Here is a 25,582-nt window from a genome sequence, read left to right as displayed (position 1 = left end):
CCCGCTCTCAATTAAAAGGGAACAACATCCATCTGAAGCTTAGGCTGGTACTTCAGCTGGCTCGTGCTGGGCATTAAAATCATCTCCTTGGGCGTTTCGAGCTCAAGAGGGTGAAGAGGTTTTGTAGAGGATGGGAACAAACAGTGCAGCAGAGGAAATTCTGCTCCTGTTGGCTATTGAGGCTGCTTAACACCAGCGTTAGCTTTAGCAGAGAGGTTTCTGCCCTCCCCAGCTATGGTCAGCACATGGCGTGGTAGGGTTACTACAAAAGCCCTACTCAGCCCATGCAAGCTGACCTTCTTGCTCAACCCACCAAACCTCATCATTTGGCTGTCAGCATCGCTTCCTTGCCTTTTAAATGACCCACTGCTTGCCGAGGGGATGTCCCACATGGGCACGATGCTGGAGCCCTCACCCCAGGTGCCCTGCTGCCTCAGCACAGCGCTCTGCGACCTCAGGGAGTGATCCCAGAGCTCCTTCCCTGCCTGGTTTATGCCGAGGAGCCAATTTTTGCACAGCAGGACCTAGACTGTTGCCATCTGGTTGGACATGCCTGCGCTAATAATAGTGCAGCTAAACATTTGCATGCAGGCCTCTTTTAGCACTCGGGCTCCCAGAGGGAGCCACATCTCTGGGGTTTTTAATAGAAAGCAAGCGGGGCCGTGAAGTCAGAGGAAGAAAAGGTGTTAGAAAACACCGGGTCAATGGGATGGGGCAATGGAGGGACTCGAACGTGAAGAAGAGCTGCTCCCCAAAGACTCTCCATGGCCGGCTCTGGGTGATGGTGTGGGTCTGGGCTTGGTGAAGCTCTGCCTCGTGCGCAGGAGGAAGCCTGGCAGGTCAGCGAGGTGAAACCACTCAGACTCATCCTTCCCGAGACGTATCGCCCCATGCAGGTTCTCTGAACTGTGGTTTCCTGATGCAGCTGTTTGATAAATATTTATCTCCGCTCTATTGCGAAGCAATTAGGACAGCCTCAGAAGTGGCTTTGCTCAAGAGGCACCACAAAAATAAGACAATTTGGGTAATGAATGTGTCTATCTATTTTCCACTCATAAGGACTCTCCCGAAAGCTCGTGTGGAAGCAGCCGTTTCCCAAAGCTTCGGGTAAATGGCCGGTGCCACCCAAAGCAGAGTGCAGCTTTTCAGAACAGCTTTGTTGAGGATGAAGAACCGGGGCTGTTCGCAGGCTGCAAACCCACGTGGCACAGCATGGGTGCAGGCAGGTTGTGCCTGGGGCTTAAGGCTCGAGCCCCAGCTCCTGCTCATGCCTACAAGGAGCCTGATCCCAGCCAGCCCCAGGCCACCTCCATTAGGTGACACCATGACGTCCTCATGCCTAACAGCAGCAGTCCTGGTGTCAAATGTGGCAGAATCGCACCCAGTTCAGCCTTGACGCCCCATCCCTGGAGGAGGGGTGGAGAGATTGAAGGGTTTGCACACCATTTGGGGAGCTCGTGAGGGAGCTGCTGCAGAAAAAGGACCTCTGCTTATGGACTTGTAGCACAAACCAAGCCAATCCTCCACGTGTCGTGACCAGAAGATTAACCAGGGCCCATCCCTGGGTAGACAAATGTCCAGAAGAAGTCTCCTTGTTGGTGCTGGGATGGGGCAGTCCCTGCTCTCTCCTCCCGCATCACTTTCTCCTTGACACAAACCGTGCTAGTGCTCCTGGCCATCCCACCCCTCCCGGTGCCCACGGCCATCTGCTCGCTGCAGCCCCGCTCCTTTGTGCCGCTTCGTCCCCAAACGTGCACCGCAGCAATTCCTCGCTCCCTCCTCCTCGCCCGGAAACGCGAGAGGTGGGGAAGGGAAAGGTTTCCCCAGCTCTGCGCAGAAATGCTCGAGTGTGTCAAAAGACAAAGCCTGTCCCCTTTGCAACCCACCAGCTGCTGCTGCCACAAAAGCGGGGAGAGGAGGGGGGCCGGGAGCGTGGGGGGCACTTTGTGACCCGAAAGGAAAAACCTTGAGAAAGGAACAGAATAAATATCCCCTCCTTCCGCCCCCTCTTAACAAGAGGGGACAGAATTAAACACTTTTGTTAAGTGAGGGGCTGTCCCCCACACCAGTTAACACGGCTCCTGCGCCCTGTCCTGGTGTCGGACTTTAACTCACTCTGTGTCGTGTCTTTCTCTCCATGGGCAGAAAATTCAATTAGTCTCGAGCAAATGCCTCCCTAAAGGACACAGAAAACGAAAATAAAGAGGAGAAATCTGCTTTCATCCCGTACAGAAAGAGGCTTTGGGGGGGAAATACAGATTAGGGAGATAAAGAGACAGGTTTAAGGCTTTCAAAAGGGGGTTTCTCTCTCTTGGTCTTTCTCTTTTTCTTTTTATTTCTTTCTTTTTCTATATTTTCTTTCTTTCTTTCTTTCTTTCTTTCTTTCTTTCTTTCTTTCTTTCTTTCTTTCTTTCTTTCTCTCTCTCTCTTTCTTTTCTTTTCTTTTCTTTTCTTTTCTTTTCTTTTCTTTTCTTTTCTTTTCTTTTCTTTTCTTTTCTTTTCTTTTCTTTTCTTTTCTTTTCTTTTCTTTTCTTTTCTTTTCTCTTCTCTTCTCTTCTCTTCTCTTCTCTTCTCTTCTCTTCTCTTCTCTTCTCTTCTCTTCTCTTCTCTTCTCTTCTCTTCTCTTCTCTTCTCTTTTTTCCTTTCTTTCTTTTTTTTTCTTTGTCTTTTCTTTTGCCTTTCTCTTTTCTCCCCCACTCTTTATCTCACCCTTCTTTCTCTCTCTTTCTCTCCTGCACCCACCTGATGACTGAAGCCTGCTCCCACCCTGCTGAATGGATCCAACTCCCTCCACAAGCAGAGCTGTGTATTAGGGTACTTCTCTTCCTGTAACACTCCAAACTGACCCCATTTTTTTTGCTTGTCGGCCCAGCTCTTCCACACAGGTACAAATATACCTAATTTCCAGCACCTCTGCAGCCAGGGCTGCAGGCTTAGGATGAAACCTTCTTTCTTCTGAGGGGAAGGGAACCAGGGAGATGCGGGTTTTACGAGGGAAGGTTTGATGCTGGGAACACCTCCTGCAAGCCAACAGGTTGGGGATTTCTGCAGGAGCCCTGGCAATGCGTGGCCACCAGAAGCCAGGGGAGGTGCTGCTGATGGCTGAAGGCCTCCTCCCTGCATGCCCAGGGCCTGGTGCCACAACGGGGGGAGCGTGGAAGGGCTGGGTGCCTCCTCCTCCTCCTTATCAGCACCGGTGAGTGAGGCGAGCATTTCCCGGCGATGGCGCTTCCTGCCTCTTGATTGCAGATGCTGGTGCTGATCACCGCTTCCTCCCCTGCCACTCGCCCACTTGCTGGTGCTTGGGGCTCCCCTGGCTGGGTTGGCACCGTCCCTTCCTCTAAATTCACCTCCCACAACTGTTTTTCCTCCAGTTGTTTACTTCCTCCTCTTCCAAGAAGGTTGTCTTCGCGTGCCGGGCCAGCTCTCGGCTGCCAACGCTCTGCAGCGAGGGCTGGTGCCTGCTCGTGCTGCCTGCCAGAGATAAGAACTAATCTCTGGTTTATGGTCGCAAATAACAACTTGCAGATCTGAGCCTTTGTACGGAAATCAGGACCGCACAAACAAGGGCAGCAGAAGGGAGGGGGGCTGGCAGCACATCCCTTTTCTCGAGGCTGGGTGTTGTTGTCTTGCAGAGTACCAGGTTTCATCAGCATGGAGGTGCAGCTCCAGCAAGCCTTGTGTTAGGGGCAGCAAATACATTGGTGGGGCAGAAGACTTCATTTTCAAGCTCATCAGAGGCTGGGCATGGGGAATTCTTCATGAGCTCTCCCTGAGCACAGCCTTCTCAGTGATAAGAGGGGAGAAGAGAGGCACCATACAAAAATTATAACTTGAGTGTGCACTGAAACAGCTCCCGAAGGCCTGCACTGAGGTTTTAAGGAGTTTAGTGTCTCTCAAAGCCAAGCCCTAGGAGGGAAAGAGACCCCATAAGCATAGGAATTGCCTGGAAGGGAGAAAATCTGGCTGCCCTTCCTTGTGCTGTCAGCTATCTCTTTAGGTGCACCCAACATCTGGCAGAAGACTGGGTTTTTAGCTTGCTGGCTTTCTGCCACTGTCATGCCACACAAGCAATGGGGACACTTGGCTCTTTCTGCTGGCACTGGCGCCATTGCCCAGACCACAGGGGACGACAGACTGGACCCTTTTCAGGTTGCTTCTGGAGATGAATGCAAAGCTGTGGCCTCCCAGCCTTTGCCAGCCAGGAGGAGGACGAGCCAAGTCTCTGAAGTGCCAAAGAGCAAGGCCACAGGGGGACAGGGGTGTGGAGACAGCAGAGCCCGAAAGTAAAAGGGATGGAAAAAGAGGAAGAAGTGGGAAAAAAGACAAGCTCTGGCAAAGGCTGGAGGAGGACCAGCAGGTGACGTGGGGCACCCTGACTGCCTGCTCCAGCCTCTGAACCCTGCAGAGGTCTCAGGTCATGCATTACCCAAGGCTTAAATGGCCCAGAAAGAAGGGATTGCAGACACTACCTCATGTCATATCCCTGGTGGCCATCCATGAGGTCATTGTGGCCTCCTTGACCATTGCTCTGGGCTGACTCTCCTGAGGCTCTTGCCTTTTCTCCTTTTAATAGCACTTTTTTTTGCTGCTCTCTCTCCCCTAACCAGGGCTACCAGGCTCTATGCTCCCAGAAAAATTCCCACTCCTGTTCCCCTCGTGGTCTGATGAGACAAAGTAGAAAAAATGGTCAGAGGAAAAAAGAAGAAAGGAACTGGTTTTGAAATGAATAGGAGCTGCTGGTCAGGCTGCCACCGAACAAACAAAAGCTTTCCAGCGTGTAACTGCTTGTCTATGCAGGGAAATTAATTGGAACAGCTTTTCCAAATTAGTTGAATCTGATGATGATAAAAATAATAAAAACAAATAGTGGATTAAGTTAAATTAGGAAAAAGCAGCTTTATTCTGGAATAGGCGTGTCCACATTCCAGCATATTTTACTCCACAATAGCAGCTTCACTCGGCTCTTCTGTGCCGACAAGCCCCAACACCGGCCCTGTGCATGCTCCTGCTCCTGCTCTGCAGGCAAGCACTGCCTGCTCACCCCTCCTGCTGCTGGAGCCTCCTCCGGCCTTTTTCCTCTGGGCTGCCACTTGCCAGCACCTCTCCCTGCCAGCAAATCCTCCAGGCGCTCTGGCAGTCCTGCAGATTTTGGTTTCTCATCCCGACAAAAGCTGTCCCCAGGCTTTCCCAAGCATGTGTGTGACCCTGCAGTCCCTGCTGCCTGCAACAACCTCCCCGCCTGCTCTGGCATCATCCCCACTTCGAAAAATTCATGTGGCTCCTTCCCTTAGCACCCAGCCCTTTGTGCTTCCCCTGTCACCCTGAAAACTAGCGCCTGTTTTGCTTTTGCCCAGGCAGCTCGTCTGCCTTCAGACGGGCTCCCAGATGACATTTGCACACACAGACAAAAATCCCGGATTTATTTTGGATGGGGAAAGATGAGAATTTGGCATGCACAACCAAAGAGCGACCTCTCTGACCACGCTGCCTTCGCAGAGCCTGGTTGCTGGCTCCCATTTCATTGCTGTGGGCTCAGTGTCCAGTGGGGCAAGCAGCAGTGACTGTACGCAGCTACATCAGCCTACAGCAGATGAGGATCTTGCCCCTTCTGTTAGAAGAAAGACATAATTTTAATTATCTTGACATGTTTATCACTGTGAGCCTGGGCCCGTTATCTCCACGGGTTCGTTCTCAACTGCGTGGAGCAGAGGGAACATGATTGCCTTTTATTAAAATCATGCATGAGGTATTCCTGCAGCTGCACTTTGTGTCAAAGGATAAAAAATGTGCGCAGTGACTTTCCTCGCATTGTTAGCTGTGAGTAGCCGTGGTGTGCTGCGAGCCATTTCCTACACAATGGGGCTTCAGCTATTACGGCTTATTTATGGGTCTGCATGTGTTCGCCCTGTCAAACCTTCTTACAGAGAAGGTTTAAAGCCATTCAAAAATGGTTTGGGTTAGTTTCCCTAAAACTTGTTTCGCTGCACGGTCTGACATGTGAGAGCTCCAGCTTTGCTGTGCATCACTGTGCTGCCAGGTCCCTCTCCTCTGACCCCGCTCTGTAAAGCTGGGGCTTGTGCTGGGGCTGCTTGTGCCCTGCAAGAATGGAAGGGAAATGTCCCTTCCATTCGTGGGAGCACACAGGGTTTCTTGGGTTTCCCATCATCACTCAAACCTAGCCACCCCATCTGCATGTCCAGCACCTCCCGTGGCAAGACCCTGACACCTCCTCTTCCTCCTTGACTCGCATTTCATTTCCACAAAGGCTGTTTTTCACTAACATTGGCCGTGTGGATCTGCAGAAGCCTTCTAACCTCTGCCTTGTCATCTGGTGAGTCACCTTAAGCTGTCCCAAGCCCATGCCCGGGCAGCCTCCTCCCTCTGGATTTCCTTCTCCCCATTTCCACAGCTGGACAGCTCATATCAGAAAGTAAATTCTTGATGAATCACTAGTTCTATTTATTGTTTGCTACACCAAAGGGCTCAGGCATCCTAGGCATGGGGTCCTTGACCAATGCACAGAAAAGATCCTCTCTCTCCCACCAAGTTTTACGATCCCGGGACAAAACAGAAGATAACTGGGGCTCGTCGCAGAGCCCCAGACTGCAGTGTCAGCCAGCCTCTAAATAGTCCCAGCATCAGCAGCAGGGCTAAAAATAAGTCTGGCGAGGTTTATTTTCACATTTATTCTGCCAGAATACGCCGTATCCCGTTCCCCATCCCTCCATCCCTGTCCTGTCGGGGTCCCCCCTGTGCAGCATGCCCTGTCCCCGGGGGGACCTGCAGGTTGCAGTGGCAGATGGCAGCTGCGGGGTCCCGGTGACCTGTTAACTTGTTAACCTGTTAAACTGCCACCAGTCACTACCTGTGAGCCCCGACCAGCCCAGGGCCCTGTGTTTGTTTGTGCAAGGCGGCCCGAAGGGCTGGCTGGGCTGGCAGCTTTCATCTCGGGCTTCCCATCAGGATCACGCCATCGGTCCCCAGGGCTGAAGTGTGCCTGTCCCGGGCTTGTCCCACTGGGAAATGGGCTTCAGGGCTCTGTTGAGTGTGTGGGGCAGCTGCAGGGCTGGGGATGGAGCTGGCTGCAGAGCAAGGTGGCTTTCTCTGTGATTTTCTCCTGGAGTATTTATAGGGCCATGAAGGTGATGCGGAGGCAAAGTGATGCACGGCGCCATAGAGTCAAAGTGATGCACAGCAAAGCTGTATGTCTTACGTGTCAGCTGGGCAGTGGAGCAAGTTTTAGGGAATAAAGCATCTGGTTATTAAGCTGATGACATGATAAGCCTGGGAAAGCATCATGTGGAGGTGGCTCCGTCCCCTTGATGCCTGCTCTCGGTCATTTAGGGTAACGTGGGTGTCTGTCCTTGTCCCACATTGCTCCTTGGTGACCCCCCTCCCTCTGTCCAAGCAAGTGGTGGAGTGGCAAGGCAGGGTGGCATGGTGGAGGAGCCCATGTTCACAGTGAAGGTGCCGGCCATAAAACCACACTGCAATGTGTAATTACCAGGAGGAGGCTGGGGAGGTGAATACAGTGAGTGGGTTTATGAGGAGGTGAGGAGGAACAATGCAGCCAACGATTTTTAATTATTCCTACAACAATAAGGGGAAACTAATCTCCCGGATCAGGGTGCAAATTTAATTTTCCCCTTCACTCCTCTTCCCATCATTCAGCCGAGCACAATGGCACAGATGCAGCCTGGGATGCTGTTCCTTCCTGCGAGGGATGCCCGACTGCTTTGGGGTGCCAGAGCCTGGGTCCTCAGACAAATCCCTTAACCCCAAGGCTACAGGAGGGGATTCCCTTGGGGGCTGCTATCTCATGTGCCACTTGGTTCACTGTTTTAAGTTTTCAGTGGGAGTATTGCAGGGCTCACTAGTGCTCCGTGGTGCAGGGCGCTGTACATAGCTGCTCTGACAAAAAAACTCTTCAGAGTTTATACACAGCAGGCAAAAGGCACGAAGTGGCAGCGTGACACAGCCAAGTCCTCTTGGCAAAGAGCTGGCAGAGTCCTGGCATCTGCTGCATGGCAAAACCCCGTGGCAGTGCTGGAGCCAAGCTCAGCCCCGCTCCCCCCATCAGCCCCAGGCATGGGGGAGCATGGGGGGTGTCCTGTGGGGTGCAGAGCAACCCCCCCAGCCCCTGGGTCCGACCCAGGGCTGATGCAGAGCGTGGCACCGCGCAAGGGGCAGCCTTTGAGAAGCCAAATTGTTTTCCCCTCAGAGCAGAATTGCTTTCATAGCTGCAGCCAGCACATCCCAGCCTTTCTGTCCGTTGCTTAATTAACTCCAGAGCTTGTATGGCTTTCTTCTGGGGGAAGAAAAAAAAAAAAATCGAGGGAAGAAAAGCAGAGAAGAATGCAATTTTTGCAAACGCCCCCCGCCTCCGCGGGGTAGCGTGGGGCTGCAGCCCCACAGCTTGCTTCCTCCCTGCCCGCCCCCGCAGGCACCGGTGCTGGCCCGGCTCCCCGCACACAGATGTGGGCTTCCCCCGGGCTGCTACGCTGTGCTGGGAAAGTTCAAACCTGCCGTGGTCCTTCCACAGCTCCCCCCAGCCACCGGAGCATTCCCCGTGCCCAACATCATCCCCAGAGCTGGTGGGAAGAGCCTCATCCCCCCTCCTCGGTCTGTGCCGGGTAGGAAGGACCCCGGGTAAATAAACAGCAGCTGGTGGTGAAGTGCATCGTGATGGCTTTTTCCCATTCCCCGGATGGCTCCGTGATTGTGTCCAGGTGCGGGGAGCCGGGGCCAAAGGCTGAGCGCTGGGACGCGGGGACAGATTTGGCATTGCTCAGCTTTAACAACACTGGCTGGGGAGGGCTGACTTCGGGCTGACCCCCCAACATAAGTGGAAAGGCAGCACCCTGTGGGGCTGCCTTTTGAGCCCATGCTGCATCTGCAGCAGCAGAAAAAGGGGAGGTTTGGGGGGAACTCAGGGCCCGGTCCCATCTGCGATGCACGGGTCCCTTCTCCTCCCACCGGTGCTGGTTTGATGCAGCCGCAGCAGGAGCCAGTCCCTGGCACTCAGAGACCCGCAGAAGCCAGACGTGGCCCTCGAGCTGGGTGGAAGGTTGGTTTGAGACTGAGGAAACCAACGGTAGTTTCACTTTGTGTTGTGCTTTCTTTATTTTTCTAACACTGAGTGTGATCTGCAGATGGGTGAGCACCTTGAGTTCAAGGGCATTTGTAGTCTGGGCTCTGTCGCTGTGTGGGGATGTCCCAGGGAAGCCGGCTCGGTGATGCTGACTGGAATGGTTTAAGGACACCTCCTGGGGCTTTGCCTGGCAGCGTTTTGCTCTCCAGCCTCCGGGATCCGCAGCACCCAGGGGTGAGAGTGCAGAGCTGGGTTTTCACTCATGCACAGCTGGAAGGAGCTCGGGCCCCCTGTGGCTGCACCACGGCCACCTCCTGTCCCAGCATCAGCTGGGTCCCTCCAACTCCTCCAGCGGGGACTTGGGGACTCTGCGCCCTCCCCGTGATGGCACGGCGCCGCTCGGCAATGAATCACGGCCCGGCGCCGACAGCATCCCTCTCCATACCACACCTGCCACGCTTTGGTTCGCCCTTCCCCTGGACAAGTTTTTCCCCCTCCCTTTGAGAGTGGCTCTTTTCAGCCAACCCTGAAAGGGCCCTGTTCCCCCGTGATGGATTGCACCTGATTTCAATATCAATGAGGGCATCGGCTCTGCTCTGTGCTCGTGGAGCCCCCGGCAGCTTGTTTAGCCGAGGTTTGTTAACAGGGTTGCCCTCCGCCTGCCTTCCCTTTCTGCCTCCTCCTGCAGTGCTCCGGGGAGCCAAAGCCGTGGCTGATCCCATCCTCGGGAAGGGTTTCTCCTGCCAACAGGTCAGGCAGCATGGGTGGTGGGTGCACGATGCTCGGGTGCTGGGCCATGCGAGCAGGGAAGGATGGTGAGTGTGGGGCCTCCGCCGCCTGCCCGAGGAGGTGGCGTTGCCATGGTTCCTCCTTTCCCTCTGCTGATTTTAAAAAAAAAAGAAGAAAGAGAAGAAAAAAAGATGATCCTTTCTTTTCTCCCAGCCTTTTATCTTCCTCTCTAAGGCTGTTGCTTTGAGTCCTATGTCGAATGCGTCCATTGCTAAAGGAGCCAGAGGGTGCCATAAATCCAGGCAGCCCTGAGCGATGCCTCTTGCCCCCACCCCATCCAACGAGCGCCTTTGTTGTTCCCACTGCCTGTGATTTATGGCCCTTGAGCCGGGGCTGTTCCCAAGAGAGCTGTCCCTTTTGTCCCCAGGCCTCAGCAGAGGCACCGGGTACATGTGAGCTGTGTGGTGTCTCCCTGCCAGCCTCACCCGTACCTGTCCCAAAACCAGCAGCATTGCTGCGTGCCAGGCCCAGCCTGAGCAGACACCTGGTTCTCTGTGTCCCACAAGGATCAGAGTCACGATTGCAGCCCCTGGCTAAACAGCTTTTTAAAGCTATCCTGGGCTTTGGAGATCTGCAGCTAAATTCCCATCATGTGAGCCAAGAGGGTGCCAGCTTCCAGGCAAGGTGCAGCAGGCAGGCAGCCTGGCCAGGCTGCGAACGTGCTTCAGAACCACCAAGCTGCAGCTCTCTGAGAGCAGCTGGTAGGTTTCTTTGGCAATAACCCCTCCTGCTATCCTAATATCTTACCTGAGACAGCAGAGAGGGCAGAAACCCCATTTATTGATATCTCCTGCACAAGGCAAACCATCCCAGAAAAAAACACTCCTTGGAGCCTGGTCAGAGCCCAGATGAGGGGATGGGGAAGTCCCATGGAAAAGGTGAAGAACAGGGCTGGGAGGCACACAGCAAGCCCTCTTGACCCTCAGGGCAGTGCCCTGGCTCTCTGCCCCACCGCACCCTGTGGGGCTCCCAAAAATGTGCCTCTGTGCCCAGAGATTGTGTGGGAGCAGGGAATCAGAGGCAGGGCTTTGTCCCCCCTCGCCTCTCCCCTCCGCTGGGTTTGGTTAAGCTTCGTGTCACGGATAAGAGGAAAAGGAAAACAGGGAGAGGGGAAGCGACGCAAACTGTAAAAACAGCAAAGGAATCCTCCAGCTCCCTGGGGAGCTCAGGAATGGGAATGAGGGTCTGCATTTTCCAATGGGAAGCACCCAGGGACAAATAAACCCTCCAGATGAGCCGGAGAGGTGAGTCTTTCCAGACGAGGTCAAGACACCCGGGGCTGCCAGATGGCTCTTCCTTCTCGGCCCCCAATGATGTCCTTCAGGGTCTGTGTGTCCCATGTCCTCGAGCAAGTATTTTGGTTTTCTGTGGTGGTTTTGGTGCTGCTCCCAGGTATGTGAGCAGTAACAGCAGTGCAGCCCCTCTGGGCTCCGTTGGCAGCAGAGCAGCACAGCCATCCCACACCAGCTCTTGTCAGGACCCGGATGGTAAAATCTGACCCTGTTTGGGGCCGTCCTTTTATTTGGCAGCTGGCAGCTGCTCTTGCACGCAGCACAAAGCAGCAGCACAGCTGATGTGGTGCTCACAGCCCCGTGGTGATGCTGGGTGACAGCAGGCTGTGTGACCAGGGCGCAGCTCAGCCTCCCACCACATCCCCTCGGGGTCCCCATGAAGTAGCCAGGGTGGCTGTCCCCAACCCAGCACCCGAGCTGGGGTGTCCACTTCTCCCTGACAGCAGCTGTGGGGCCATGGGGATGAGTCTTTGGTATAGCACATCCCTCCTGCCTTTGTCTGACCAGGTCAAGCCTTGTACCCTGAGCTTCTCATTTCGTATCCAGCCCTTAGAAGAAGGCAGGTCCCCAACACCCAGCAGATCCCCTGAAGGGTCCCGTCCTTTTTGTCTTCCTCACTCAGGTGGCTCAAGTGAAGCCTCTTGGTGACCACGGTGTGTGACATGCACAAGGGATGAGGCACAGCCTGGAGGTCCTGATGCTCCTTATAGCCCTGCTGGGGCAGTGCGAATTGAGGCAAAAGTCCAAGTAGAGAGAAAAGCCAGTAATTTGTAATCCCTGGGAGAACACAGCCCTGTACAGCTGGCCCTGGTGATGCACTGAGGTCCTCTCAGGGAACAAATCCTGACACCTAGGTGCCCACACCGCAGTCCCATCCTCAGGAGGACACCCTGTGCTGCGCCACGAGAGATGCTCCTCACCCTGCTGCCTCTCCCCAGGACAGAAGGTTTTTGCTGGCTTTTGCTGAGATTCCTCTTTCAAAGCTGGGGCTGAGCACACAGCTGGGCAGGTGCCAGGCTCCTATTTCTGAGGCGAGCTCGGAGCCCCGTTCTCCGGCGGAGCCGCGGGGGCTGTTGGCAGCGAGGCGAGCAGCTGCGCAGCAAGGCGTTGCATCACGGAGGTGGATGTAGGTGCGGCCCCCGTGGCGGGCTGTTCGTGCCTTGGGGCTACTCTTTGCTGCGGTGTCTGACAGATGCTGGCAGGTAGGGGCTGGCCGGCAGGATCAGCGCCGTCTGAAACATGAACGCACACCAGAAAAAGGTGCTGCAGGGCAGGGACGGGCGCGCACGCTGGAGCCCTGACAGCTGGATTTCCTGCGCCTGGGCCAGCTCCCTGCCACGGGTCTCCCCACAGTCCCCATGCAGCTCCCGGTGCCTGCAGATGAGGAGTTTGGGTAAATTTGGGTAAATTTTGCATGCAGCGAGGAGCCCACCTCACATAGGAGCGCAGATGCTCCCCGCACAAGCCCTGCCACCACCCACCAAGCCGTGGTGGACAAGGCAGAAGTATTTGGGATTGCACCAGTTCTGTCTCCTTGGGCTTTCCAAGGGAAGCCCCAGGAAGAATTAATAGGGTTGTTCTCTCTCCCTTTCTTCTCTGGAAATTCCCAATGTATGAGTTTTCCACCCAGTCTGTGTGGCAAGGAATGCAGTTTTGGTAGCTCCTGCTCTCCCAGTCTGTCCCGTGTGGGAAACGTGGGCATGGTTTGTGTGCCAATGATGCCGTGCTGCACCACGTGTCCTTCGAGGGCTTTTGGCAAGCGCTGGGACTAAAACCAAGAAGTGTTCCCGGGAGTGACACACACAGAGATGCCCGTAATATTAACCCGGGCAGCCTTGTGGTGTGCAGGGCATCAGAGTTGTGGTTAATTCAATCATGGTCCCCATAGAAACGGGGGAAGAATTGGAGGAATTAGATATTTACTTTCATTTCTAGTGGCAGCCTTCATCCTGAGATTAAACGGGAGCCAGCCCCTCGCCCCGCACACACAGCAGCTCCAGGGCAGCTTCTGCAGTGGGCAAGGGAAGAAAAGGCCGCTTGTTTCTCGAGATGCCCTTTACTATTCAAGCTCCTTCTACATGTTTTTATTCAACTGCATCTTGCACCAGGCATCAAACAAGCCCAAGACTATTATGTGCTGAAAGCTTTCCCTGTGGAGCGAGCTGCTTGGATCCGCCTGGTGTTTTCCAGTCCATCTCCCCAGTGAGACATGCAGACAAGTTAAAACAGGCACATTTCAACAGGGCCCAGAAAGAGGATGGCGGAGGATTTGCCAGGCACACAAGGGCTGCCTCCCCTCGCTCCCTGTCCTTTGCAGTGGAAATGGGGAAGGTCAGTGCTTTCCCAGCTCCAGATGTTGGGATTTTCTCACCCAGCGTGGAGCCGGGCCCTGGTGAGGTGGGGAAAGTCACCCCATGGTGGCATGGGGAGCTGTCTGATGGGGCTCGGAGCAAGGGTGGGGACTTTGCTGCTGATGTGAACTGACGGGAGAGCAGGCGAGGGATGCTCTCATCCGGCAGCCCCACAATGTGCCTCACACCCGAACCCAGGTGTCCCTCGAGGCCTGGGGCGTGGGGTTGAGGTTTGGGCATTTCCTTCCCAGGTGGAAATTTTCCTTTACCCAGCACTGGACATGTTTTCTGGTGGCCCAGGGTGGTCCCCAAGGGGAGTTTAACCCATGCTGAAGCTGGGCTTTACACTTTTCTGGGCTCTCCGGGGCTGGGGAATCAGCTCCAAGAATGTGAATTGCCATCCTGGCAGCAGCGTTTGTTCACTACGTGCATCCAAAAAAAGCAGTTTGCAGAAGAAAGAGGCTTAGGTGAAAGGCTGGTCAAAGTGTGGAGGCAAAAAAGAGAAGAGACAGTGCAGAAAAAGGGGGAAGAGGAAAGAGGAACTCTGTGGGGCTAAGAGGCATGTTTTAAGAGGATCTTCACCTTTATCCAGACCAGCCCCTTAGTCCGTCATTGTGAAAACTTCTGCTTACAGAAGCTTGGCCCCAGAGCTGGTGAACAGGATTGAGTTCACAAAAAATGTGCCCTTTTGTGGGGAACCAACAATGTGCAAATTCAGGTCAAATGCAAATGCAGGGCTTCAGCCAAAATGAGTGAGGGAAATCATTTGGAAGATGTCGAAACATCTTGTTTCAACACTTTTCAAAACAAAACATTTATGGCTTCTTCATTTCAAAATAACTTTTCCTATTTGAACAGCGCTCTGTGTCAAAAGGAGAAGAGTTCAAAAGGTGCAAAAGACCCCAAAAGGGAACAGATCATTGTGGGCTTGGCGGGAGGGATGTTTCAGGTCGAGCTGAGCCGACTCTTTTTGGTGTCTGATCGACATTTTTCCTCTTTATATTTTTTTTTTTTTTTGGTGTGGAGTGAGCGGAGAAATCCCATCCCACAGAGCATCCCTATGGACTGAGGATGGAGTTTGCAATGCAACCACTGCAAAATGCCCCTTTGCTGCTTAGAAGCTGCTTTTTGCCCCTTTCCATGCCTGATTTTCAGAGCCGTGGCTGCGGCACCCCACTGCTCTGCCCATGCAGTGCCTCCCTGCGGAGAGGCCCCCGCGCACCCGGGTGCTGTCCCTTTTTTCCCTTTTTCCCCCTCTGCTTTTCCACTCCAGCGGGCGAAACAGGAGCAGGACAGCGGGTGAAAGCATCCCTTTGTGTGAGCTGAACGCGGGCCATGTGCCCTGCCAGCCCGCCCGCCCCACGCCGCGCACCCAGCCCCAGATTAGCGCGGCTATCAGGACACATTTAGATATGGACCATTTCCTCCGCCGTCGCCGGCGCAAGGGGGGACGGAGTGTGGGAAAGCTTTTTCCAGGGCGCGGGGCCCTTCTCTCGCCCGCGTTTTGCCCAATCCCAGGGCCGGGGATGGTGGCTAATCGGATTCCCACCGCGCCGGGCGCGATGCGGCCGCGGCGTGTGACCCTCCGGGGGTGCGGAGCCCTGTGGGAACCAGGGCGAGGGAGGCTCTGCCAGAAAGGGGGAGATTTTTCAGGGTTCAATAGTCAAGGTCTTTTCCAGCAGGCCACCGTGCCTCGCAAGCTCGCGTCCCACCTGTGATGTGGTTGGGGTGTTTGTGTGTGTGTGTGTGTCCCCAAGCTGGGGACAGCCCAGCGGAGCTGGTGGCATTAACCCTTGGTGGGCTGGGTCACTGGAAATGAGGTTAGAGGGGTGGGAAACGCGTTGGGAAAGGAGGGGAAAGGCAGATGCTGTGGTGGAGGTTGCATCACACAGTGATTGTGGGAGGTTTGGGTCCAGCTGGGGTCCAACCTGCCACCCTGCTGCCCCGTGGGCTTTGCAGCACCGAGCAGCACGTGGGCAGTGTGTCCCTGCTCCAGGTCCCCAGAACCGGGTGCTACATGGGGGCACTCTGCTGGATGGCACTGGTACCCCCTTTCTGCTACTGAATAGGGGCAATGGAGAGGCTATGTGGGTTCTTCACAACGAGGGGCATGATGGGGAGTTCTGGGTCCCCATTCCTCTAAAACCCTGTGGTTTGGTGCAAGTTGTTGTGTGTTCTTCTCCCTCCTTAGCAGTCACAGCACCGCTCCCCCAGTGATGGGAACCATCAGGGCTGGTGCTGGTGGATGCCAGAGCTGGGAAGAAAAGAAGCTGTGCCCCATGGTGGAGGTGAGGACACCCAAAAGCTAGGGCTGGTGAGTGTAGAAGGACAGGATGTGTCTCTGGACGGTTATTCCCTGCTGTGGAGGGGTTTTTCAGCCAACGGGCCGTCCTGCTGCTGTGGGCTCACTCCATCATCAAGGCAAACCTTGGGAAAGGCCCCGGGGACTGGTGCTGGGGCAGCCCGTGGGAATGGGCTGGAGCAGGAACCCCCGCGGGGTCATTTCCCAAAGGCAGTGTCAATCCTGCCACCTCCTCCTGCCACCCCTGCGGCGCCTCCGCACCCGCTCCCGTGCTGCCCATGGCCCCCTGCCGGGCAGGGGCTCCCCAGGCCCGCGGCCACGGCGCGGGGAAGGCAGGATGGCAAACTTCACACCACCGTGTCAGGCCAGCTCCCAGCACGCCGCCACCTCCTCCTCCTCCTTCGGCTATTGCTGCGAACGCATCAGCGGCAGTAAAGAGGTTAATGGGAGCGGGAGGAGGGAGCAGGGGAGAGTGAAGCTGTTCCCATGAACTGGCTCCAAGGCTTTTACAGAAGCGGAGCATCTGGCCACGGGGCTCATTTGCCCCAGAGCAGATGGTCCTGTCCTCTGTCCCCGGCCTGGGCGGTGGGGCTGGGGCTGATGCTGAGCCCGAGGAGCCTTTTGTCACTCGGAGATTTCGCAGGAGGCAGCGCTGAGTCCCATGGGGAGGGGGAGAGAGAGAGGAGAGGTCCCTGGGATTTCTCAGGAGTTCTCAGCCTAAACAAGCTCCTGTAGGTGATTTTTTTAAAGCCTCCAGAGCTCAGGGCTGACCCCTTCACCCAGAGCCACAGTGCTGGGCTCACAAGGTCCAAGCGCGCCCTGCAGGCTGCTGTGGGGCTGCCTGTGTCCATACTGTGGAGGTCCACCCCAAAACCAGCCACCACACTCACCACGGGGCTGAGCAAGGCATTGTGTGGAGAGCACCCTTGCCAAGGATGCCACAAAAAAAGATTTACGATGTGATGGTTCAGTGCTGTAAGCAGAGCTGAACTCAGCAGGCTCCTGGGTTTCCTAAGAGGATCCTCCTCGTGCTGTGCTGGAGGTTTCCCTGCCTGGGGCTGCTGGGCAAGGCTGGAGCATGGTGCTGGAGCAGGACCTCAGCATCACACACACCATGGCATGAATTGTACCTCTGGGTTGTTTTCTCTCTGTGGTACCAGGTGTGACATTTATCATTGGAGCCTGGAGCACTTTGCAATCAGCTGCCTTGTGCCCCTGCCCTGTCCCGAGTCCCCTGATAACAGGGGGCTGGAGGGAGCCAAAGTGCCTCTCTCTTCCCATGTCACCTCCAGCTGGGGCATGCCAGGCTCCACCTCCATCCATGCTGGAGAATAGCCCCCTTGCTAACCCCTCTCTGCAGAGAGACTCGAGCTTCCTGATTTATCCATATCTGGGATTGCAATCTCCAGCAAAATAGCTCTGGGCCGTCTCCTGAGCAGCTGTGACATAATTATTGTTACCAGAGATTCGGGTAAAACATCCCTGTGCTCTCCAAGCACTGCAGCACTTTCTCACCGCTGCTCTGAAGCAGCCCCTTCCTCTTCCAAATTTCTGCACCAGGGTGGAGGATGTGAGGTCCTTTTCTAGGATTGGTTTTGCCCTTCCTTAGGGGACTTCATATCATGACACCTCTTGCCAGACTCTTAAAGCAATGACCCGTCCTCATATTATATAGTTGTTTTTATTATACCATGATTTTTATTTTTACAGTGATTTTTATTTTACTGTGATTTTTATTTTACAGTGATTTTTAGAGATGCTGCATTGCTGGAGGGTCCTGAGCCTCCTCTGTGCAGGGGGTGAGGATTGGCTTTGCGAGCTCCTCAAGGATTTCTCCTGAGCCTGTCCTGAAGACCTTCTCTGTGCCCACGGAGGTAGGAGAAATGGCTGAGATCGCCTGGGCCTTCAGATGGGCCTCCATTATCCCCAACATCCCATGGAAACCATCTTCCCCCATTCCTTTGCCAGGAATAAAGAGAACTGATGACATCTGCAGCGTTACCAGCACGTTCCTCAGCCCTCCAGGTCTCCCAGCTTCCAGGACAGCTGTAAGTTATTCTCGGAGAGCCTACATCCTCCCATCCCTCTGGATTTTCCTACCTTGGCTCCACCACGTCCCAAAGGGAGGACAACGCTCGTACGGATCTTCCTCTGGAAGCCTGTTTACCGGAGGACGGGAGCGGTTTTCCAGATGTTCTGGAGGGAAGTGGCTCCATCCAGGGACCTGCCCATCGCGCGCTGCCTGTCCCCGCTAGGACATCTTTTTCCTCGCGCGGAGGATGTGTGTGTGCGTTCGGCAGCCGGCCTGGCTCAGAGAAGCCTGGACCCGCTCCCAGACACCTTGGCCCAGGCCACGTCCGACGGGCCGCACGCTCGCACAAGCTGCGGCAGGCGGCCTCGGGGGGAGGCCGGCCTCGCGCCAGCCTCGCCGTTGCGCTCCCCAGCTGCAGCACAGACCTCTCTGCTCATCCAAAAACATCCCTCCCCAGATGGAGGCACGCCCAGAGGTCCTGGCTCCTTCTTGGAGAGCCATCCTGGATGGCACAGATGCCCCTGGTGTCCCCCACCTGCCTGCTCTGTTGTCCCCAAAATGCTCACGTGCATGATTCCCCGCCAAACTCGGCGTGCTGACCCACACCAACCCACTGAGGGCACCAGGGCAGAGCGTTGCTCTTCCCAGAACCCATACCAAGGATCCTTCTTGGTTGAGAGAACTGAGAATAATAAAAGGCAACGCAATGAGCCCAAGCGCGATAGGAAGCGGGTAGCAGGGCGCTAAAGACAACGGGGGAAAGTCGATGGCAAGCAGCTGCAGTGCAGATGCTGAGCAGAAATGAAAGCCTCCTCTCCGAGGGCAGGCCTTGACGAAGCCGCAGAAGCAGCCTGGGATGAGTAAATGGGTTTATCGCAAAGGGAGGAGGTCGTTTGTCACCTTAGGCAAAACCAGCGTGTCACAAATGGGAAACTGCAAATTCTCTGTGACAGTGTGCTGCAGAGGAGAGAAACCACAGATGATGCCGAGGAGAGGAGCCAGGACACTGAGGCATTCAGAGGAAGCCCTGGGCAGGAAGAGAAAGGTCTTGATCCAACTACATCCCGTGTTTAGGTTTAAGCAAGTAAACAGTCCCATTCACGCTCAAGTGCTTTAATGTTTTATTGGGCCAGGATTTCAAAAGTGATGAAAAGTCTGCATGAATCCAGAGCAGAGACTCAGAAAAGAGAGGGGAGAGGAACTGATCAGTCAGCGCGAGAAGGCTGGAGATAAGGGATGCGTCGCAGGCTGCTTTCTATCAGCGAGGCTTCACCGGGGTTACGCAGCTCCTCAGCAGCGAGGAGCCACAAGTGGCTTCACACGGACTCAGCACAGTTAGCATCTGCAGTAAATCAGGCGGTTTAATGGGATCGGGGCCGGGAAGGCTGCTGATTTCTTTGGGAAGGAGAGGCGCTGCAGGCTCCTTCAACTTGTCAGTGCTCTCGATGTCCTCCCAGCCAGGATGGGCATGGGCATGCAGCAGCCAGGTCATGTCGATGCTGGAAGGGGCTGGACGTCCCCAAAAGGGACACCTGGCACACGAGCTGGGGCTGCAGCACAGCCTGAGGACCAATGTCCTTCCTGCGTACCCAGCAGGCAGGTGTCCCCCCAGCTTCGTGAGGGGCTGTGGGTGTTCTGTGCATGGCAGTGCCAAATGGCATGGGGGAGAAAACAAGACAGCCCTGTGCCTTCTCCTGCATTTCCCCATTTCTCACTGAGTTTTTAGGGTTCTTGCTGCTGTCAGAGCCAGGGATGAGGGGATGCATCCTCCTCCCCACCCCCACTTATGTATGGTGATCACCATCCGTCCCTCAACGTGTGTGTGTCTCACCCTCTCCATCTCCACGCTCACGCTCAGGGGATGCTTGCCAAGGGCGCAGGGCTTCCATCCATACCTGCTCTTTCACGGACGTCTGAGTACAGAAGAGCAAGCGCCGGCGAGCAGCTGTCGGCACCAGGTCCCTCCGGACCATGGGACGAGCCGGCCGGCGGGCCGGTCGGGAGCACCGGTGCCTTTCGGCATTGTCCTACAGCTCCCGGCCCAAGCCGTGCCGCGGGTTCCCACAGCTGCGCGACAAAGGAGAGACAACAGGCTCCTCTGGGGACAAAACCTAATCTGAGAGATACCGGGCTGAGAAAGCTCTTCCTAAAAAAGCCACAGTCAAAAGCTCTCGGATGCCCTGCGTCCGCGGATACCCGATACGGCCGCCTGCGGTACGATTACCTCCAGGCAGGCTTTGTCCGCTGCGGCTCCCCTGAATGTCACACTTGTTCCCAAATACCAGCGGGGAACAATGCGGGGGCAACACAAGGAAAAGCCTCCTCTGTCCCTCCCGGCCTAAGAGTAAATATCAAATGCCGGTGCTGGAGGGGAGGGTGGGGAATGGCAAGCGAGGAGACAAAAAGGAAAAAGCCCGCGGTCGAGAAATGCCACGGGGAAACTGGGTCATGGCTATAGGGTGACAGGCAGAAAAGGGGCCCTGCTCCTGGATGTGTTTGGTGGCCTCTTGAGCAGCCCCTTCAAGCACAGCTGCTGCAGCCTCTTCCCCACGGACTGAATGGTGTGAGCTGGATGCAATCTGGTTTTCCATCCTTATCTGCCCTCCCTGCTGGCGGTGAAGTCAAGTCCTCTTCAGCCCCCTCCTTCCTGGATCCCACACATGGTTTCTTCTTCTCACAGCGTGTCCATTTGTCCCTTGAAGGGAGCGTGTGTCCAGCTGAGTCTGCCAGTGGGATGGTGGTCAGGCTTTGGTGCAACCTTGTAATGCATCACTGGGAGGATGGAAGGAGGCAGAGCGGCAGGAACAGGAGGAAAATGATCTAGAGAAACAAATCCAACCAGGTTCAAGGCACTCTAATTCATTGCCTCCTCCTAAAAGGATCCCCCTTTCTATCAGTGACTGAAATAAATATCTCAAAGAAAGCGGAGAAGTGAAAGCTGGGTTTGGGATGTGTGGTTCTGGACTGAAAGGTGTGCAGGGAAGGGACACCTGTCCTCCCCTCGGCCAGCCTACAGAGCAGAGAGGGCACAGAGGGATCCAGCGGTCCTGTGCAGTAATGAGACCCTGGGGACAAGGCTGGAGGCAAAATTTCACGGTGTCCCCTTTGGTGGTGGAGCAGGATGGATTGGTAGGGTGGGCCATAAAGGGAAATCCTCCAGTGAGAGGAGTGACCCCCCTGAACGAGCGGCAGCAGGGCCAAGTGCTGAAGCTGCATTTTGGAGATGAATGGAGTCTCACATGTTGCAAGAGCTGATGGAAGACTTCCTGCACAGAGAAGACAACTCAGGAGCAGCCCCGTCTGTTGCCAAATGGCCACACAGGGAGTGTGACCTTGTCCCATCAGATAAGGAGATTTATTCTGCTCCTTTTGATAGGACATCGATTGAGGTTTCCATGCTTGTGAGGGCACTGGGGGTTCAAAGGGCCAAAGGGACAGCACGGAGCAACAAAACACAAGGCTCTTGGCTTTGCCCAGAGATTTATGGACTCGGTTAGTCTCAGAGCAAGATTGGTATGAACATCCCACTGCCTGTGCCCAGACCAGAAAGGCAGACTCCATCAAACCCGCCACACTGAGATGAACTCAAAATAAGCCTCAAGACCCTTGGCACATCGGGAGCCCAAATATTTTGGTGCTCCAGGACAGATGAGCTCAGCACACAACGGAGCAGGAGAGCAGACCCATGCCGGGACGGCAGGCTGTCTGTCTCGTGCTGGCTCTGAAGCGAGCCAGGGCCAGCTCCGACACTCACTCAAGAAAAATAGCTGTTTCAAGAGGATGTGGCTGTGCATTTCTCATTTTTTTGGGGCAAGATCCTCAGCTAGGGCAACTCCAGTGTTGTCCCCAGTGGCGCTGTGTCAGCCTGGGAGTGCTCCCTTGGAAATAAAGAGCAGCTGCAGGTGCTGCAGAGCAGGGGGTTTAGCTGAGGGGTTCTTCGTGGACTGAAATCACTGGAGATGAAAGAGCTGAGCCCAATTTCGGGCTGGTAATCCCTTGCCACCTGTGCCTGTGAGGCAGGCGGAGCAGCAGGGCCGCGTGTGCTCCTCCAGCTCACTGCCTCCAGGAAGCTTCCCCGCACTATTTTTGCAGCACTGACCTCATTGCTCGGATCAGCCTGCCCTTTTCCAGCTTCCTCTCCCTGATATCTGACTTTTGCCCCGTATTTCCTCACGCGTTGAGCAATCACCTTAAGACTCTCTTCTCATTTCTTGAATTCTTGTTTATCTCCCCGTGCGGCATGGGGCTCTGACGGGGCCCTGCCTTCCTGTCCTGCCTGGCCAGTTCCTCTGTTTACCTATAACACAAATCATACATTTTTTTTCCTATGTTTTGCTTGTTTATTTGATTGTTTTCTGTTTGTTTGCTTGCTTGTTTTGTTCCTAACCCAAAGCAACTACTCAATACCAGGAGAAATGTTTTCCCCTCTCCTTGTTGCCCATTTCTCCATGGTCCCAGCCACCTTCTCCAGCTCTTAACACCTGCAGAGAGCTTTGCTCCTGTCCTCACCATGGTCAATGTCTAAAATCCCTGCTGCAAGCAGTAATACCCTGCCTGGCAGAGCCTGGAGTCTCCTGAAGCCTCTAACCAGTCCCATACTGGCCACGCTTGGCTTGCAGGGAGGTCAGGGCCTCGATCCCAATGGGACACAGAGGGGAAATGAAAATCCCTTTGCTCCCCCACCTCCCTGAGCTCCCCCATGACCCCTCTCCCCTTGGTGATCCCACACTGTTCCCTCACAAAGCAAATTCTTCCTGGATTATATTTTAATATCTGCAAAGCCTCAAGTTTGAAAGAAAAACAAATGTGAAACCAGCTCATGAATCTCCTCGATGTGAACAAGGAGAAGCCGCCTCCCTTGCTCCTGAGAGCTTGCAGAGGAGCCCCGTGAGCGGATTAGGGTGGGCAGAGCTGACAGCCACGCACTCGGTCAGACCCGGGGATTGAGATGTCAGGAGCTTAAACCGAAAAGAGACGGGATGGGCACGCAGTGCAAGGGGAGAGCATGATGGCGAGCATCTCGGGTGCTGAGCTTCCCTTTCCCCATATGTTTCTGATCCATATCCCTGGGGATGCACCAGGAGCACGGTCCTGAGGAAAACCTGCCTGTGGAAGCATCTCATCCCCCAGAGACTGGGATCTAGCTGGGAAACAAGGAAAAGCAGGTCTTGCTCTTCCCTGGGCTTTCCCCTTTTGCATTTGACAAAGTTCGAGCTTGGGGAAAATGACAGCTTGTTTGTGGCCAGCCCTCGTGCTTCTCCCTGCTCAGCACATGGGCTCCCTGCTTCCTTCAGAATAAAAGCTGTATTATTCTGTAAAACCCAGGAGAACGATTCTTGGCTAAAGTCTTTTGTCCACCAGAGATGATAACCCACACCAGGATACTGTTCCCAAACGGGGATGGCAGCTAATTCTCTGGACAGCGCCTGGGACAAACCCCAAAGAAATGTCCCTGTCTTCTTTAGATGCAGCCCTTTGAGGTCGGAGAATAAAGGGGACGCTCACAGGGACAGGACAGAGGCTGCCCTGCAGCAGCGAGAGGAGCGATCGCTTTGGCGAGGACGCCTCGTCCCGTCCAAGAGTACAAAATGCAGTGCCTCCACCCTTCCTGATGTGAACCTTTCTGAGGGAAAGCCTTGGGGAACAGCACTAAGGAGTTTCCTTGCTTTTTGCTACCGGGTCCTGATGATGGTCACTGGCCTCACTTTCCCCTAGGTGACGGGGGTGTGCAGCCGTATAATTTTCTCCACTATGATTTCCCAGCCATATATTTCATGCAAATAAATATGGGTCTGAAGCAAGGTTCTGGGTGTCAGGAGCACCTTTTCTTCCTCTGCCTGTGTTCTTCCCACTGGGTTCACACATATGGGACAGTGATTTAATGGCCCTGCTCAAATCCCCCAGTGAGTGACCGGTGCTGGGCATCCCGGTGTGAGGCTGGCACAGGGCAGGAGCTGGAAGTGTTTGTGGAGCTGGGGGCTGGCCCTGGACTGAACAGCATCTGAGGGGATTTCTGGGACTGACTGAGCTGGGAAGAAATGTTCTGAATGCTCTTCTTATTGTCACATGGCTTTGTTCTGGCCTGTCTATGTGTTGGGGCTTAAAATATTCTCTTCCCAAAGGGATCATCTGTTCTTGGTTAGCTACCACAAGGCCATCCCATGGCATGGGTGGATTTCAAGGGATAGAAGGACTTGTCATAAAAGGCTCTCAACTCCCCAGAGGCTATAAAAAGTGCATTTTTAATGAAGCTTAAGAGGTGGATCTGAGTGCTTCTGAACAAGGCGATCCTGGAGCAGCTGGGCTGAAATGCGTTCACGTTGTGAAATCGTTTCTGTGTGTGCCAATATCGCAGGAGCAAATATTGACTAACAAGTATTCCACTCGCATCTGTGAAAAATTCTTCCTCTCTTTTTCAAGTATCAGTCCTTTCCACCTGGAGCCTTTCTCCTGAACTAATGGCTGCTGTTAATTCTAGTGTTGGTAACATCCTTGTCCTCAGGCTGTGGGTGTGCGCTCAGAGCTTTCATGGAAACACAAAGAGAGGATCACCCTCGCTGTGCTGAGACAGATACCTGAAGATTTGTTGGGGAACCTTTTACGTTTTGGGTTCCCTGTCTTGAGTGGTTTCCACATCTGTTCACGGTCGGTCTCTATTTCAGAGAGACCTGAAAGCTGAGAGCCTTGGGTTGGGAGCGCTGTGGAGCCCAAGCACATCCCTCATCTCCAGGCTTGTCACACCAATCTGAAATGATTGTGCTGAGTCCCCAGAGCCATTGGGCATCGCTTGTAAGGCCAAGAGCTGTTCTGACCCGGAGGCCACTGAGCAGTTAAACTTGCAAATCGTACTGCAAATCGTACTGTTTGCATTCACGGGGGGATCAGTGCCTGCAGGAGCTCCATCAGCTCCACCAGGGTCACCCTCGAGGATGCTGCACTTTGGTGTCAGAATAAGTGGCTCCTTATACGTATACAGTGTCTTTCTCTGCCTATTAAGCTTCACAGCCTACATGAAGGCTTCCCAGAAGGTGCTGTGGAATGAGTGACATGCTGTAAGATGGATGTGGAGAAAGGCAAAGAAGTGCTAACGTTAAGCCCTGTGCCCCGACCCCTATGGGCAGCATGGGGTGAGAGGTAGCAGAGATGCTTGGGGGAGACACAAGCAAGCCCTTCTGCCCCAGAGGGGCTGTGCTGGGACCCTGCAGTGTTTCTGGGTCTCAGAGGAGCTATTAAAGGGAAAACCACGTGCACATTCCTCAGCACAATGGAGCCCCGCGCCAGGGCGATGCTGTGGTCCAAGCGCATCCTCCGAGGATGAAACCCTACAGGAATACCTGAGAGAGGAAGACTATAGTTAAACTTCCAGTTCCCCCAGAAGGTGGAAGACAATAGGCAGCCACTAAAAGGCATTTCCTGCCCTCCTATTGTTCTCCTTTCCAGGCCCTGACCAAGATTTGCACACACTGCAGGGGGACAAACCTTCTAATTACGGCACCGGGTGACGAGCTGCGCACACCCTATTGTGTGCATCACCCTTGGAGAAATCCCCGAGCAGCTGGACGAAGGCGTTTCTTGCACGTGTTTGCTGCTGGAGATGTTTCTCCATCATGTTGGGCTCACCAGGTCCCCGAGCATCCCAGAGCTCCTCTGCAGAGCCTGAGCACGGAGCTGGCACAGGGCTGGACTGTTCAGTCGGGGGGCACGCAGCACATCCCCCCCTGG

The 25,582-nt window shown here is 54.7% G+C and overlaps 1 protein-coding gene across 1 annotated transcript in view; it reads right to left on the bottom strand.

Annotated features, from left to right (window-relative positions):
- Positions 1-19,833, bottom strand: part of GRIFIN (galectin-related inter-fiber protein) — a gene marked incomplete at both ends in the record, with an annotated part of 41,207 nt that extends 21,374 nt beyond the window's left edge. The window contains one exon of the mRNA XM_084536997.1: positions 19,756-19,833. Coding sequence (XP_084393123.1) covers positions 19,756-19,833 — 78 coding nt within the window. The remainder of the gene's footprint in view (positions 1-19,755) is intronic.
- Positions 19,834-25,582: the final 5,749 nt, after the last annotated feature.

The sequence above is a fragment of the Aythya ferina genome (assembly GCF_964211825.1).
Source record: "Aythya ferina genome assembly, chromosome: 15".
NCBI lineage: Eukaryota > Metazoa > Chordata > Aves > Anseriformes > Anatidae > Aythya > Aythya ferina.
This window is presented reverse-complemented; position numbering and strand designations above follow the sequence as displayed.